The 14,147-nt window shown below is 41.7% G+C and overlaps 1 protein-coding gene across 3 annotated transcripts in view; it reads right to left on the reverse strand.

Moving 5' to 3' along the window:
- Positions 1-14,147, reverse strand: part of arfgef3 (ARFGEF family member 3) — a 150,691-nt gene that overhangs the window by 123,292 nt on the left and 13,252 nt on the right. For all 3 annotated transcript variants that reach the window (XM_049481296.1, XM_049481297.1, XM_049481295.1), the window contains exons 3-4: positions 8,561-8,642; positions 8,250-8,381 (exon numbers count right to left, since the gene is read on the reverse strand). In XM_049481296.1, coding sequence (XP_049337253.1) covers positions 8,250-8,381; positions 8,561-8,642 — 214 coding nt within the window. The remainder of the gene's footprint in view (positions 1-8,249; positions 8,382-8,560; positions 8,643-14,147) is intronic.

Raw genomic sequence — 14,147 nt, forward strand, 5'->3', positions numbered from 1 at the left:
AGTGTTATAGCATGCTAAAGCAGTGTTAGTGTTATCGCATGCTAAAGCAGTGATAGTGTTATAGCATGCTAAACAGTGTTAGTATTATAGCATGCTCAACAGTGTTAGTATTATAGCATGCTAAAGCAGTGTTAGTATTATAGCATGCTAAAGCAGTGTTAGTATTATAGCATGCTAAAGCAGTGTTAGTATTATAGCATGCTAAACAGTGTTAGTATTATAGCATGCTAAAGCAGTGTTAGTATTATAGCATGCTAAAGCAGTTGTCACTGCCCGATCTGTGCCCCCCGCCCGATCTGTGCCGCGTGATATGCACGCATGCGCACTGCAAAATGAGCAGGGGCACACATGGGGTAGGCAATGCCAAGTTGTGTTTCTGCCCACACTGTCACAAACAGCCTGTACAGCTTGTGTCAAAATGAAGGATTTTCAGTTTTAAACAGCTCTGACAGAGTACATTTAAAAATGGAGCTTTCATGCCATCCTACAACAAAAGAATTGGCATGGAAATGCATTGTGTGTGTTGGAGTGTGGGTGTGTGTGTGCTGAGAGGGGGGGGGGGGTGGTGGGGTTCGCTCTCATGCTCTCTCTGAGAGTAAAATAAACTGGTATTTTGATAAATATGTTGTATCTCATGTTTAATGGTTAGAAGCATACTGATACAGGACACTTTGTAATACTAAATTGACAAAGAGTAAAATGCACAGTTTATATATCAACTGCTCAAGGACAAAGAAAATTATTTTCGGGCTGATGTTTGTATAGATATTGTCTATCTAGATTACAGAAAGATAAACTGCCCCTGCTCAGTTTGAAATGCGCATTCGCGGCACAAATCGGGCAGGGGGTACAAATCAGGTAGTGACAGTGGTATTAGCATTATAGCATGCTAACGAGGTGTTAGCATTATAGCATGCTAATGCCGAGACAATGGTTCACTCACAGGGGTCACTAAAACTGTGTTTACCTTTCGGCCCAGCCCGGTGTGTAAGCACCAAGTGCTGAACTGTGCCTGAACACCAGGTCGGTTAGCCTATGTAAAAGCTAGCTCCTATCTTGCCTTTATCTTGGTTTGATGCCTATTTCCTTGAAATAGTTGTAAGCAACACACTTCACTGTTGCGGCGTGTTTATAAAACCAACTCAAACTACACAGATGCCTCACAACTGTTAATATCTGTAAAATAATCAGTTATTGGGGTCTTGTGCCCATGCAGTCCTTCTTTAAGACATTCGTTAACGTTTTGTCAAATTTCAAAACAAAATAAATGGCAAAATAATCACTGGTGAAAACAAAAACTAAGCGCTCTTCTTCACGGCCTGTGAATGAGCCAGCACTGAAAAGGAGGGCAGGTGCTCTGCATTGTTGCCTGGAACGCTTGCAAGCTCTTGTTATGCAGCTTCAGAGTCACCAGCTGCCCGCTGCCCCCCAGTGCTCGAGCAAGGCGTGCGGACAAACTGATGAAGCTATCGCTAAAGCATACAATCACGCTGCGCGCATTGGCCAGCTGGATAACACTACTTCTCAACTCCTGGATTCTTTTTCCTTTCTCAGGTCAGTGGTTAAGCTCAGCAGCGACCGTGCAAGCCGGCAGGGGAACTGCTGTATGGTCTGTGAATCACTGAATTAACCGCAAATCTGGTGGCGGAGACTCTCATTGCAAGGGAATGGTGCTCAGTGATGAGTTTACTGAACATACTGATGCTCCCATTCACTTACTGTGTGCTCCGATTACTGAACGTACTGAAGCTTCCGTTTACTCACTGTGTGCTCCAGTCACTGTATGGATCATATCCCTCAAATGGAGCCCTCGCCTCCCTGGTTGTTTCTCCTGACAAAGTGCTGCGTGCTGATGTCCGGTGCCCGAGCAAGGCATGCAGACAAACTGATGAAGGTATCGCTAAAGCATACAATCATACTCAACACATTGGCCAGCTGGATAACACGACTCTCAATTACTGGATTCTTCCTAGTGCTGTCATTCGCGAACGATTCAAATCCTTTGAGTTAGAGGTTAGACCGGGCCCAAAAAATCCGACCTGACCCAGCCCGAGCCCGTGCACGTTCTGTCCGAGCACGACCCGAACCATAAACTGTCATTATGAGCCCGAGCCCGAACCGCCCCATAAACAGGCTGTTTTCGGGCTGTTTGAACGAGCGAAATATGAACATAATTATGTTAATTAACACTGTAACATAGAAGCATAGAACTATTATTTAATTAAAATTATTTTTAAGAACAGCTACACACAGTGCTGCAAGTCAAACGCGGAGGAGTTCACGTGCAAGAGAGAGACAGAGAGAGAGATGAGCTACTCACAGGTAAAGGTTCTCACATACTGTATCTCCTGTTTCTATTTTATGTCCTCATGCTCATATTCTAGTCCCATACATAATTCTGCAGCTCCCTCAGTGTTTTCTGTCGTATTTTGCGGCTAGCGCGAGCACTTAAAACTAACACCGCGGACCGCGAGGTGCCGCCGCGCTGCTGGTGTTGCGCCGAATCCGACTCCCTGCTAAATCTGACTCCCGCTTCGCGAACAGAATCGACACAACACCCCCCGCTGTGGGAACTGCGGGAGTGAAAACAGCGCTTATAAATAAATTCGTTTTTTCACTTTCAGTTTTTGGTTCGTTTTCGTTAACAATAATAATTGGTTACTTAGCAACATTGTGATTATCACACCAGAGCTTTATTTAAAAATAAAAAATATAATTAAAAAACAGATGCCTACATCTCAGACTATTTTCTGGAGCCCGACCCGACCCGACCCGACCCGAGGAATGATTTCGGTCGGTTAACTTAACTCCAGTTAAGGAGTCTGAACCAACAGCTCAAACGATTTACTTTAAAAAATATTTGTGGATGTGTGCCAGGTAATTCAGCTAAACGAGTGGTTCTAATTCTGGGTGTTATATATGCTCTGTGACCAAGCTTCAGATGTATAAACTGATGATTTGGGTTTTTTGATGCACCACCAACATTGTCCCAAGTTGCATCCCAATCTATCACGTGTCCCGATTTTGATATATCCCTATCCCAGGCTCTGAGAATTCTGAGAATTTAATTTGTCGTAGATGTATGAGACTATCTATTCTGGGGCATTCTGTATCCAACATAGGGTGGGATGCTCTTTTAGATCTGACCCCCAGGGAACTTTGTAGGCTTTACAAGCTGAACTCACTCTGAAATAAAAGAAAAGACAGTGTTCATCCATATTGTAGCGAGACACCAGTTCTTGAAATTCAAGGATTGTATTTGTCCCATTAATATCCTGCAGTGTATTAATACCTTTACTTTCCCAATACTTGTTAATAAATGGTTTTCCCGCAGATAAGAAATAATAACGGTCATGATTTGTACCATATACTAGTGCTGGGTGATAAAACTATATCAATAATTATCAAGGAAATTAAATATCACAATAAATATGATAAGCCGGACGATAGGATTTGATAAACTTCATTTTCTATTTCCTGTTTAAGTAGCGCTGTGAACAGGCGTAGCACGCAATCAGGCAGCGCGCTGAACTGCATGCTCAGCCAAGTACCACTCGCCACACGCCCCCTCCCCCCCAACACTTTAAAATATTTAAATGCAACAAAACTTAAAGGCTATTATTTTCATAAACATAAGCAGTAAATCATCTCAAAATAACAACAAATATAAAATATAAAAACAGTAAAACATGTAGTACTTACTTTTTATATGACCAAAATTTATTAGACTAAAATGTTTGTTTTCATCAACTAAAACTTGACTAAAACTAATAATATCAGATAAACTAAAACGTAACTAAAACTATTATACATTTTAGTTAATAGACTAAGACCAAAACTGTATCAAAATCACCTTTCAAAATGAACACTGTGATATACTCTTGTATTTTGCTTTATGTAGTTGCCTGCATTTAGGGAGGGAAATAATCCCTTGATTAAATATAGTTTTATAAAAAAAACCCAAGTGCTATTGCAATTTAATTTAAACAGATAAATAATGTAAACGGTCTGAATTTTATTTATAGTTCATTGTACTGTTCTCGCTACGTGTTTTATACACTCAGTATGTTAACGTAATTAAACAGCCAGCCAAACTCAGTTTTCACAAGCCAGGAAGCGTAACTAAATGCCTGTAACACAGTTGGCTAGCAAACTCCCAATAATAAATAACACTGAGCAACATCAGTTCTGGATTTTAGCTGGAAAAAAATGATTTAACTTCCGACTGTTGCTTTTGAGGGCATGAGAAACATGGAAACGAGGAATCTCACATTAGCTTTCTGCTCTGTGCAGTGACTTTCTTTACTCTAGTTCCTCCCATCCCATAAGACACAACATGTGCCTGTATGTCAAAATAAGAGTCCTCAATAAACTAAATACAAAAAAACTGCTATAGCTGGAGAGTGCTTATGAATTAGTTAGAACTACTAATGAATTTCAGTCTCTCTTTTTACTGTCCAAAATCAGAGGGCAGAACATTCATATATTTGGCCCCTTGTACTTGTTTTAAGGGCCAAACATGGGGGGGTCCGGACCTTTTTTTAAATTAATTTAAAAGCTGTCTGAGCACCTTGTACCCACCTGGCAAGTTGTGAAAATCCTAGTGTCTATCCACAAGACTCTGAGTCTGCTAGTGTTCTTAGCCACAACTCCTTTATTCTGTCACTTATGAGTATAAAGAAACCTTTAAGTGTAACAGAAAGTGATATATATATAAGTGATAAAAAATATTTTTTTCCATATCGATTTTTTATATTTACACATTTTTCCATGATGAAACTACATCTTCTTCCATCCAGTATCTTAGACTTCTTAATATAAATGCCCAGTGATACAACTTAAAATTTGGAATAGGAATAGCGGTGCTCTGTTGTCTGTGCCGGAGCTCCTCTGAGCTCAAACCAGACTCTATAAGTTTTCTGAGGCAGCCGCGACCAACGCTCGCTAGAACTGCTACCTGCATTCCGACCTTTAGTTCTAACAGTTCTGCAAGCACTCCTGGTTCATTCTTTACAGACTAACATACAGACACTCTGGCAGAAGCTGGAAAGAGACCGAATATGTCTGTGAAAGCCAGAAAACCTACCTAGTGGAGCTTTAAGCTTATGAAATTAACTCAATGTAAGATGTCATAAATTAATATATCATCAGCATAAAGTGAAATTGAATGTGAAGTTGCACCTACTGTAATAGGGGTAAACTAGGAGGAGGTTCTGATTAGCTGTGCAAATGGTTCAATTGATAAGTTGAATATTAGCGCTCAATGTTAAATAAATCTAAAAAAAACTCCCCCAACACATAACCGAGATGAAGGGTTTGCATACAGAATCATACTTATAAATTTGTCCCCAAAGTTCAATTCTTTTAATACCCTCCAAAGATAAGGCCATTCCAGACGATCAAACGCCTTCTCAGCATCTAAAAATAGCATAGCACAATCAGGTGGAATTTTATCAGTTGCACTCAGTATGTGTAGAAGCCGTTGAATGTTATCAGCGGCAAGACAACCCCTGATAAATCCTGTTTAATCTGGGCTTATTATTTTCCCAACTACTGTCTCAAGTCTAGTAGCTAATACTTTAGAGAATATCTTCAGGACCGCATTTATTAATGAAATTGGGCGATGTTTGGCACATTCCAATGTGTCCTAACCGGGCTTAGATACATAATTCAAGGTATGTAGCCAAACTGGTCCTACAGTAACCCAAATTGCAAAATAAAGTTTCACAGGTATACCATCTATACCTGGAGTATGACCTTTATTTGTGGCTTTAACCGCAGCAAGTAACTCATCCATAGTAAGAGGGGAGTCAAGACTCTCAGCATCTTCTATTGACAGTGTGGGAAGTTCCAAGCCTGCAAACAAGGTATAAAAATTGCTTTCTGAAGGAACAACCTCCACCCTTATATAGTTCTTCTTAGTAATTTTTAAATGTTTCATTTATTTCCTCTGTAGAAAATACTTCCCCACGCTAAGGACATCTAATTGCTGATATTACTTTTTTAGCCTCTTGTTGTCTAAGAGTTAGAGCCAAGAGTTGACTAGGCCTGCTGCCTTTAGCGTGATATTTATGTTTGGTCATATTAATCAGATAAACAGATCATTTAATTCTGCTTAAATTATTTTGAGCTCATTTTCTTTTCTTATGGTGTAGTTTAGCTCTCTCTCTAGAACACTCTCTAGAACATTTACTGTACTATGTATGTACTTCTATGTTCTACATATTTTTTATGTAAATAGGAACTAAACCTTATAGTATTATTCCTTAAGAATCCCTTGATGAAGGCCCAAACCACTGTCTTATCTGAAATGCAGCTTACAATCCACAACTTAAACATTGTACCTACTTATCCTAATTTATCCACCTCTTGTATTGTGATGACAAGCCAAATAAACATATAAACAAGCTGGCCCATTATTTAACAAAGTTCAAGTGTACCTGTGCGTGCTTGCAATGACTTGAACTTGAACAGTTTGTTCAGTGTTAATGGCAGCTTTCCCGATATTTCCATTCAGACTGTCCTGAGGTCAGTTTGACTCCGTTCGGATATTGTAGCTTGCTTTACCCAGAGTCTTCTACGTCTCCCAGCACTGAGGCTTTCAGGGCTTCTTTCGCTTCCTCTGCCGGTCATGGTACGCGGACTCGAGCTGTTGTTGGAGAAAATTCTGTGTGCTCTATCGAGCTCCAATGGAGTATGACGAGCGTTCTTAAGAGCTGGGATCCATTTAGGTAACATCTCCTGCAGATAGCCTCTGCTTCACTTCCTACTCAGCAGCGAGCCCTGGCCACTTTCTGTAAGGAGGGACCTTCTCTCACAGATGGGGGGGGTGACTGTGGCATCTGTGTCCGGAATGTCTCCAGCTCTTGGTGTGGTCTCTGGGCCCCCAGATGTTCTAATGACTGCTTCTGTGAAGTACACTGTGGAGAATGCCAAAGCTTGGTCTACTCGTCTCTTATATGACAACTGTCGGAAGCTGTTTGATTGGTGCACTAAAGTCAGGGTTTCTCCTGTGCACTGTGACATTCCTGGATTTCTTCCAGCCTCTGTTTAATGAGGGTAGAGCACCTTTCATGCTAAAAGCAGGTGTCACTATATAATCCCGATCAAATATGTAAATATATATATATATCCACAAATAACAAAACCCAGACTACAACTCTATGAAATAACTTTATGAACATGAAGCTAGCTAGACTATCTCAGCAAAACACCAGAGCAACAAAATAAGACGTTGCTTGTCCAACAAGAAACCAGCCAGCTCTGTGTCTGTATTCAGCTGTTTAGCGTCACTTAGCTCATGCCAATGAGTGAAAGAGATTCCTATATTTATTCTTTTCTGGTCTCTAGGCCGATTAGTTTCTTTCTCATTTTCTAGCTCACAGACATGAAATAGATCACTAGTTCTGAATGTAACTTTGGTTCTATGAATGCTGGATGACCGCCAGAGCCTATTAACAGTCTGCAGGTTGTGCGAGAAGTTATTCCAAGAAAGATAGATGGGTGTAACAACCCCTTGTAGGTCACATGCTTTTTTTTTTTGGTATAATTGCTGTCCATTGCTGTGCCCAAGGGAATATCCCCTAGGCTAAGCCGCCCTCTGGCGGTCATCCAGCATTCATAGAACCACAGATACATTTGTAACTAGCGTTTGCAGGGATTAAGAATGGCTTGTTCACACAGGGGGGGTTGTTAATGTTAGACTCAGGCAGCCCCGTGGCCAAGAAATGTAGTTTAGGGGGTTGTCTGTACTGTTCTACTTGTCCTCACACTGCGGCAATGAAAACATTTCTCGGCCGCGGGGCTGCTCGAGTCTGACCTTAAGTGAAGTTTAAGAGTTAGCTTCACTCAGTGCTGTATCTTAATAACTAAGGCTGCAGCTCTGAAAACATTTTGTCCTTTGAATTTTAGAGCTGTAAAATTTACTGTAGAGGGGGAAAGCAGCAAGTAGGCATTCTCCGCTGCAGTCCCGTACCAACAGTCCCACCATCATTACAAACGTTGTTAAATCATCAGTAAAAATAAAAAAAAAACAGTTTAGAAAACATTTTAATTTTAGAACATTGCTTTAATCTTGCCCACTCAACTATTTCTTACTTCCACAGACTCGTGATAAAGGATTTAACAACTAGGACAGAGCAAAGATTAAAAGACTGCATGATTTGTATGCTGAGGGCACTTATATAATTTTAGTATTAAAGGCTAAAAAAAAAAATCAGCATAAAAAAATCATTGAAGAACACACTGACCTTCATGACCTCAACTTGTAAGTCTTCATGAAGGGTGGGCGTCACGTTGACGGCCTCCAGCACTTGAGTCAGCAGTTGTCTCCCTGATTCTTCTGTTTCCACAGCAACCAAGCGATCTTCACAAAGGATCTTCTATCATGGAACCGTATGGAGAACATAAAGGTAAACATTTTATAATATACATGTCTTATTCCTAACATACACTGGCCCGTTAAAACTATGGGATGCAAGTTTGTTGGGTAAAGATCATGCTGGTTCGTTTCAGAAAGAAAAAGTCTGTTTTTGCTGTATAAGCAAAACAATGGCTTTACCTGGATTCCCATAAGAGCAGTTTGGGCCAGCTTGGGGCTTTTGGACTCCAGAGCAAGTCTGAGTGGAAACAGGCATCTCTCCCTAAAATTCAGTCATAAGCATTAGCACATGTTATTATGCACAGTTTTCCATGGATTACAGCACTGGGAGGACACATTTTAAGCACATTTTAAATTTGCAGTGCATGTTTGGCTTTAGGAAACAAGCCAGTTTAATAAGCAACACATGTAACAGCTGAAAATGATAAAAGATGATTTCTGCACCCACTACTTCATGCGAGTCAACGGGGTTCTTAATGTAAATGTGATCAGAGTATAAGCAAGCCTTACAGCAAGCACTACATGGACTAACCTGAATCCAGAACTATTCATACTCAGAGGACAACTTAAAGAAACAAAAACAATCACTTAATCTCACATTCTTCAGCATGTTATCACAGAGTAATTGAACATGGATCAGTCAGATTATTCATGAACCAATATAGGGATATATATACATGGGAAGAGATTGAGAGACATTGAGAGAGAAAAGGGATTACAGATTCTTATAGAAACCAGTGCACAGTGTAATTAAAAAATAAATATAGAATTCTTCTACCCTTCTTCTATTGAAAGCCCTCACTTCAGAGTGATTTCCCATGATTTCCCAAAGCACACCAAAGCATAGGTCCAGTTACACAGAGAGACCAGGAGAGAGGTGCAGAAAACACAAACAAACAAACACACACACACACACACACACACACACACACACACACACACACACACACTCACACACGCGCTCACGCGCTCACGCGCTCACGCGCTCACACGCTCACGCGCTCACACGCTCACACGCTCACACGCACACACGCACACACGCACACACGGACACACACACAAACATACACACACAAACATACACGCACTCACGCACACACGCACGCACTCTCGCACTCTCACACTCTCACACACACACACACACACACACACACACACACACACACAAACACAAACACAAACACTCTCACAAACACACACACAACCCTACCTCAAAGCAACCCCAGGGGACAAAAAGCATTGACAAACTGCTGTTTTTAAACAAAGCTGATATTCTGGCCAAGTTCATCAAACACTTCTCTATATATTGTACGATTTATCATTAATGTAATTATCATGACAGGCAGGCACAAATCTAATATAAATAAAATCAAATAGAATAAATATAGCATTTTGAAACAAAGTTAACATACAGATTCACATTAAATGTTTCCATTTATTTTATGATCGGTTGATAATGTAATTATTTTGACAGGCCTATTTTTTTTTTTTTTATTTTTTTTATTGAACTGAACATGCATTCGAAAGACAAGCATCAGATGACATTTTTTACATTATTATTCCCACCCACCTCCCAGGAAGAAATAAAAAAAAAACTACCAGAAAATACCCCACACTATCAACCCCACCACCCATCCCCTATACCCAACTTAAGCTTCCTTATGGTTCCATAAAAAAAAAAAACACCACAGGGGAGGTCATGTAAAGATTTGGTTAGCAATTCCACACACTAGGGTGTGCAATAAAAATAATGTTGTAAGTTTACTCAGTCAAAGGTGATGTTTTGCATATTTTCAAAGTGAGATAATACCGGGTTCCAAATTCTGTAAAAGTTTTTAGTTGATCCTCTAAGTGAATGCTTGATCTTTTCTAATTTAAGAAATAGTAAAAGGTCACTTAGCCAGTGTATAAATTTTGGTGGGTAGGCCGATTTCCAATCTTCTTTCCAAAATTTTTCTCCTTGCTAAGAGAGTAGCAAAAGCAATGACTTCTTTCTTTTTGTTATTAACTGGGCTAGCGTTTTCTAGAACCCCAAAAATAGTTTCCAAACTGGGTTGGACATCAACGTCAAGTGCTTCTGATAAAAAAATTAAAAATAGCTGTCCAGAACTCTGACAGTCTGGGACAAGCCCAGAACATGTGTGTCAAATCAGCCTTGTCAGCATGACAGTGGTCACATGTATCACAGGTGTTGCGATAAATTTTAGCCAATTTAACTTTACTATAATGCACTCTGTGCAGCACTTTGAACTGAATTAAAGAATCAAACGATGTGTGTTTAAATTAAGTAATAAAGAAATAATCTTGCTGATGAAATCCACATCATCCCAGTTAGGAGCGTAGATGTTAACAAGGGCTACAGGAGTTTGGAAAAGAAATCCAGATACAATAACAAATCTTCCCTGGGGATCAGAGGTAACTTTAGAGGGAGAAAACTGGATATTTAATGAATTAATATTTCAACTTAGGTTGCGTGAGAGGAAGAGTGACCCTCCTAGTTTTTAGATTTGCTCAGTGAGATACGGATGGAGGAGGAGTACCAAGCATCACGCCAGAAAGTGAACGCTAGAGTGCACCAAGTACAAGCTGTTGGTAAAATGGACACCAAAGATTCTGAAGTTCAAAGTCTACGAGCTGAACTCAAAGAGCTAAAGTACAAGTTTGCTGAAATGGCGAGAAAATCCTCTTCTGGTCCTCCTACAGAAACACAGCCAAGTCAAGTCAAAGACTGTAGTTCCACTCCTGATGTCACCTCTCTGAAAAAACAAGTCAAGAGATTACAACACAAGATGGAGGGCATGGGGACAAAGTCTGCTGAAACCTCAGCCTCCTCACTGAAAGTTGCTACCTTAGGTTCTACTTCAGGCCCTAGAAGAAAAAAGAAAAGCTCAGTGGACGTGTTACAGCACAAGTCTTTTCCAAAAGGTCTGATTGGTCCAACTTCTGTAGTGAAGGTGAAAGTCAATGGTACACCATGCAATGCTTTATTGGATAGTGGGTCACAAGTGACCATTATTTTTGAGAATTGGTATCAGCAACATTTGACAGACGTGCCTATTCAACCAGTGTCTGGTTTGTCAGTGTGGGGTTTAAGCGAGTCCAGTTACCCATACCTAGGGTACATAGTTGTAGAGATGCAGTTTCCCAGAGAGCTAATGAAGGTCAAAGAGAGTATCACAGTGCTGGCGTTAGTCTGTCCAGGCCCAAAAACTCCAGATCAAACACCTGTTATAATTGGCACAAATGCTTGCTTTTTCAAGAGACTGACCGAAGTGTGCCAAGACAAGGAGTTGGAAAGCAGCCTCAGTGCAAATAAGTGAAAGCAAGCGAGGAGGCAGTGGGACACGTAAAGTGGATGGGTCCTGGGTCGTTGGTCGTTCCTCCGAGTGGCAGTCAATGTGTACCATGCACAGTGACTTTTCATCAGCCCTTAGCTAAAAAAGTGCTAATACTGGAGCCACCAACTGTGCCATTACCATGTGGGGTCCTCGTGCAGCCCATTGTTATTCCTGCCTCTGCTATTGACATGTACAAATTCTCTGTTGTTGTGCAGAATGAGTCTATGAAAGAAGTAGATATTTCTGTTGGGACTGTGTTGGGACACCTGCATGTTACTGATACAGTGGTGGTCCCTCCTTCTCATTATACCTCTAAAGACATAGACCCTGAGCTCATTCAGTTTGGAGATTCACCTGTACCAGAGTATTGGAAAGACAGACTCCAGCCAAGTTGACCAAAAGAGCACAAGTTTTCTCCTTACATGACTGGGACGTGGGTCTAGCCCAGGGAGTTAAGCATCACATTAGGCTAAAACACACGAGATCATTCCGTGAGAGATCCAGGAGGTTGGCTTCAGCTGACATTGAAGATGTGCGACGTCATCTTCAGGAGTTGTTAGCTGCTGGAGTCCCGTAGTCCGTACGCCTCACCAATTGTGATTGCCCGAAAGAAAAATGGTAGTGTCCGTATGTGCATTGATTATCGCACTCTAAACAACAGAACAATACCTGATCAGTATACTACCCCAAGAATTGACGATGCTCTAGACTGCCTAGCTGGAAGTAGATGGTTCACTGTTCTTTATCTTCGCAGCGGCTACTACCAGATTGCAATGGCTGAGGAAAATTAAAAAAAAAACGTGTTCATATGTCTGCTAGGGTTCTACCAATTTCAGAAAATGCTGCAAGGTATCATGGGAGCCCCAGCCACCTTCCAAAGGCTCATGGAAAAGTCTGTAGGAGACATGAACCTGCTCCAGGTACTGGTATACCTTGACGATTTGATTATCTTTGGCAGAACGCTGGAAGAGCATGAAGAACGGCTTTTAAAAGGTCCTTGATGGTCTGGAAGAGGCAGGGCTAAAGATTTCGCTAGACAAATGCCAATTCTGCCAGTCCAAGGTTAAGTACATTGGCCACATTGTGTCTTCCAGTGGTTTCTCAACTGATCCAGCTAAGGTGGAGGCTGTCACAAACTGGCCACAGCCTACCAACCTCAAGTCTCTAAGGTCGTTTCTCGGCTTCTGTGGCTATTATCGCCGCTTCATTGCTAATTATTCAGCAATCGTCAAGCCTCTGACCGACCTTACCAAAGAATATGCTCCAAGCAGGCAAACAAAGAAAGTCACTCCTGCTAAATCTCAGTCTTATTACAAAGATTCTGATCCATTTGGAGAGAGGTGGACTGATGCATGCACAAATGCGTTTCATCATTATACACTGCCTCACAAATGCCCCTTTACTGGCTTTTGCCAATCCCCAGAAGCCCTACGTACTGCACGTCGATGCAAGTCTAAGTGGCCTTGGTGCTGTACTTTATCAGAAACACCCTGAAGGCCTGAGACCCGTTGCGTTTGCTAGCAGAGGTCTGAGTAACTCCGAACGAAACTATCACATTCACCAGTTGGAATTTTTAGCGCTTAAGTGGGCGGTGGTCGATAAATTCCATGACTACTTGTACAGAGCCAAGTTCTTAGTCAGGACGGACAACAACCCACTAACGTATGTGCTGACCACTGCCAAGATGAACACCACAGGACACAGATGACTGGCAAGCCATATGAGTTCGACATTCAGTATCGTCCAGGGAAGGCTAACGTGGATGCAGATCTACTGTCACAGAACCAGAAGCCAGATACAGCTGAGGAGTGGAAGATGATCCCTCGTTCAGAGGTGAGAGCACTGTCTCAGGGAGTCTGTGTGAAGGGTACATCCCAAGTTCCTGTGCGGTTGGCTGATCAGTTGGGAGTTAGTCAAGAAGGAATTCCAGATATATATGCTTTTTCTACACACCTTGAGATGAGATGAGATGAGATGAGGTCAGATGGAACAACTTACCAGAGAAGACCTGAAGAGAGCACAATCTGAGGATCCACTAATTAACAAGGTGAAAAACTCGCTGAGTACAGGCCGTTGGTCATCTGATGTGGATGAGAAAGATTCAGCTATGTCTCTGATGAGGCGTGAAAGTGGAAAAATGACAGTCAAGAATGGTTTGCTGGGGCGCCGAGTGGTCCAGCGGTCTAAAGCGCTGCCACTATGAGCAGGAGGTCGCCGGTTCGAACCCCAGCTCATGCAGCTTTGCCATCAAGCTGCCGGCGTTAGAGGGAGCAAAATTGGCCCTGCTCCCTCTGGGTGGGTAGATGGCGCTCTTTCCCCACATCACTATGGTGATGTCTGCAGCACAGGGCGTCTGTGAGCTGATGTACCAGAGCCGAGCCGCTGTGCTTTCCTCCAAGCGCGCTGGCTGCTCGGCAATGCTGCATCGG

Source organism: Astyanax mexicanus, chromosome 7, assembly GCF_023375975.1.
Source record: "Astyanax mexicanus isolate ESR-SI-001 chromosome 7, AstMex3_surface, whole genome shotgun sequence".
Taxonomy (NCBI): Eukaryota; Metazoa; Chordata; class Actinopteri; order Characiformes; family Acestrorhamphidae; genus Astyanax; species Astyanax mexicanus.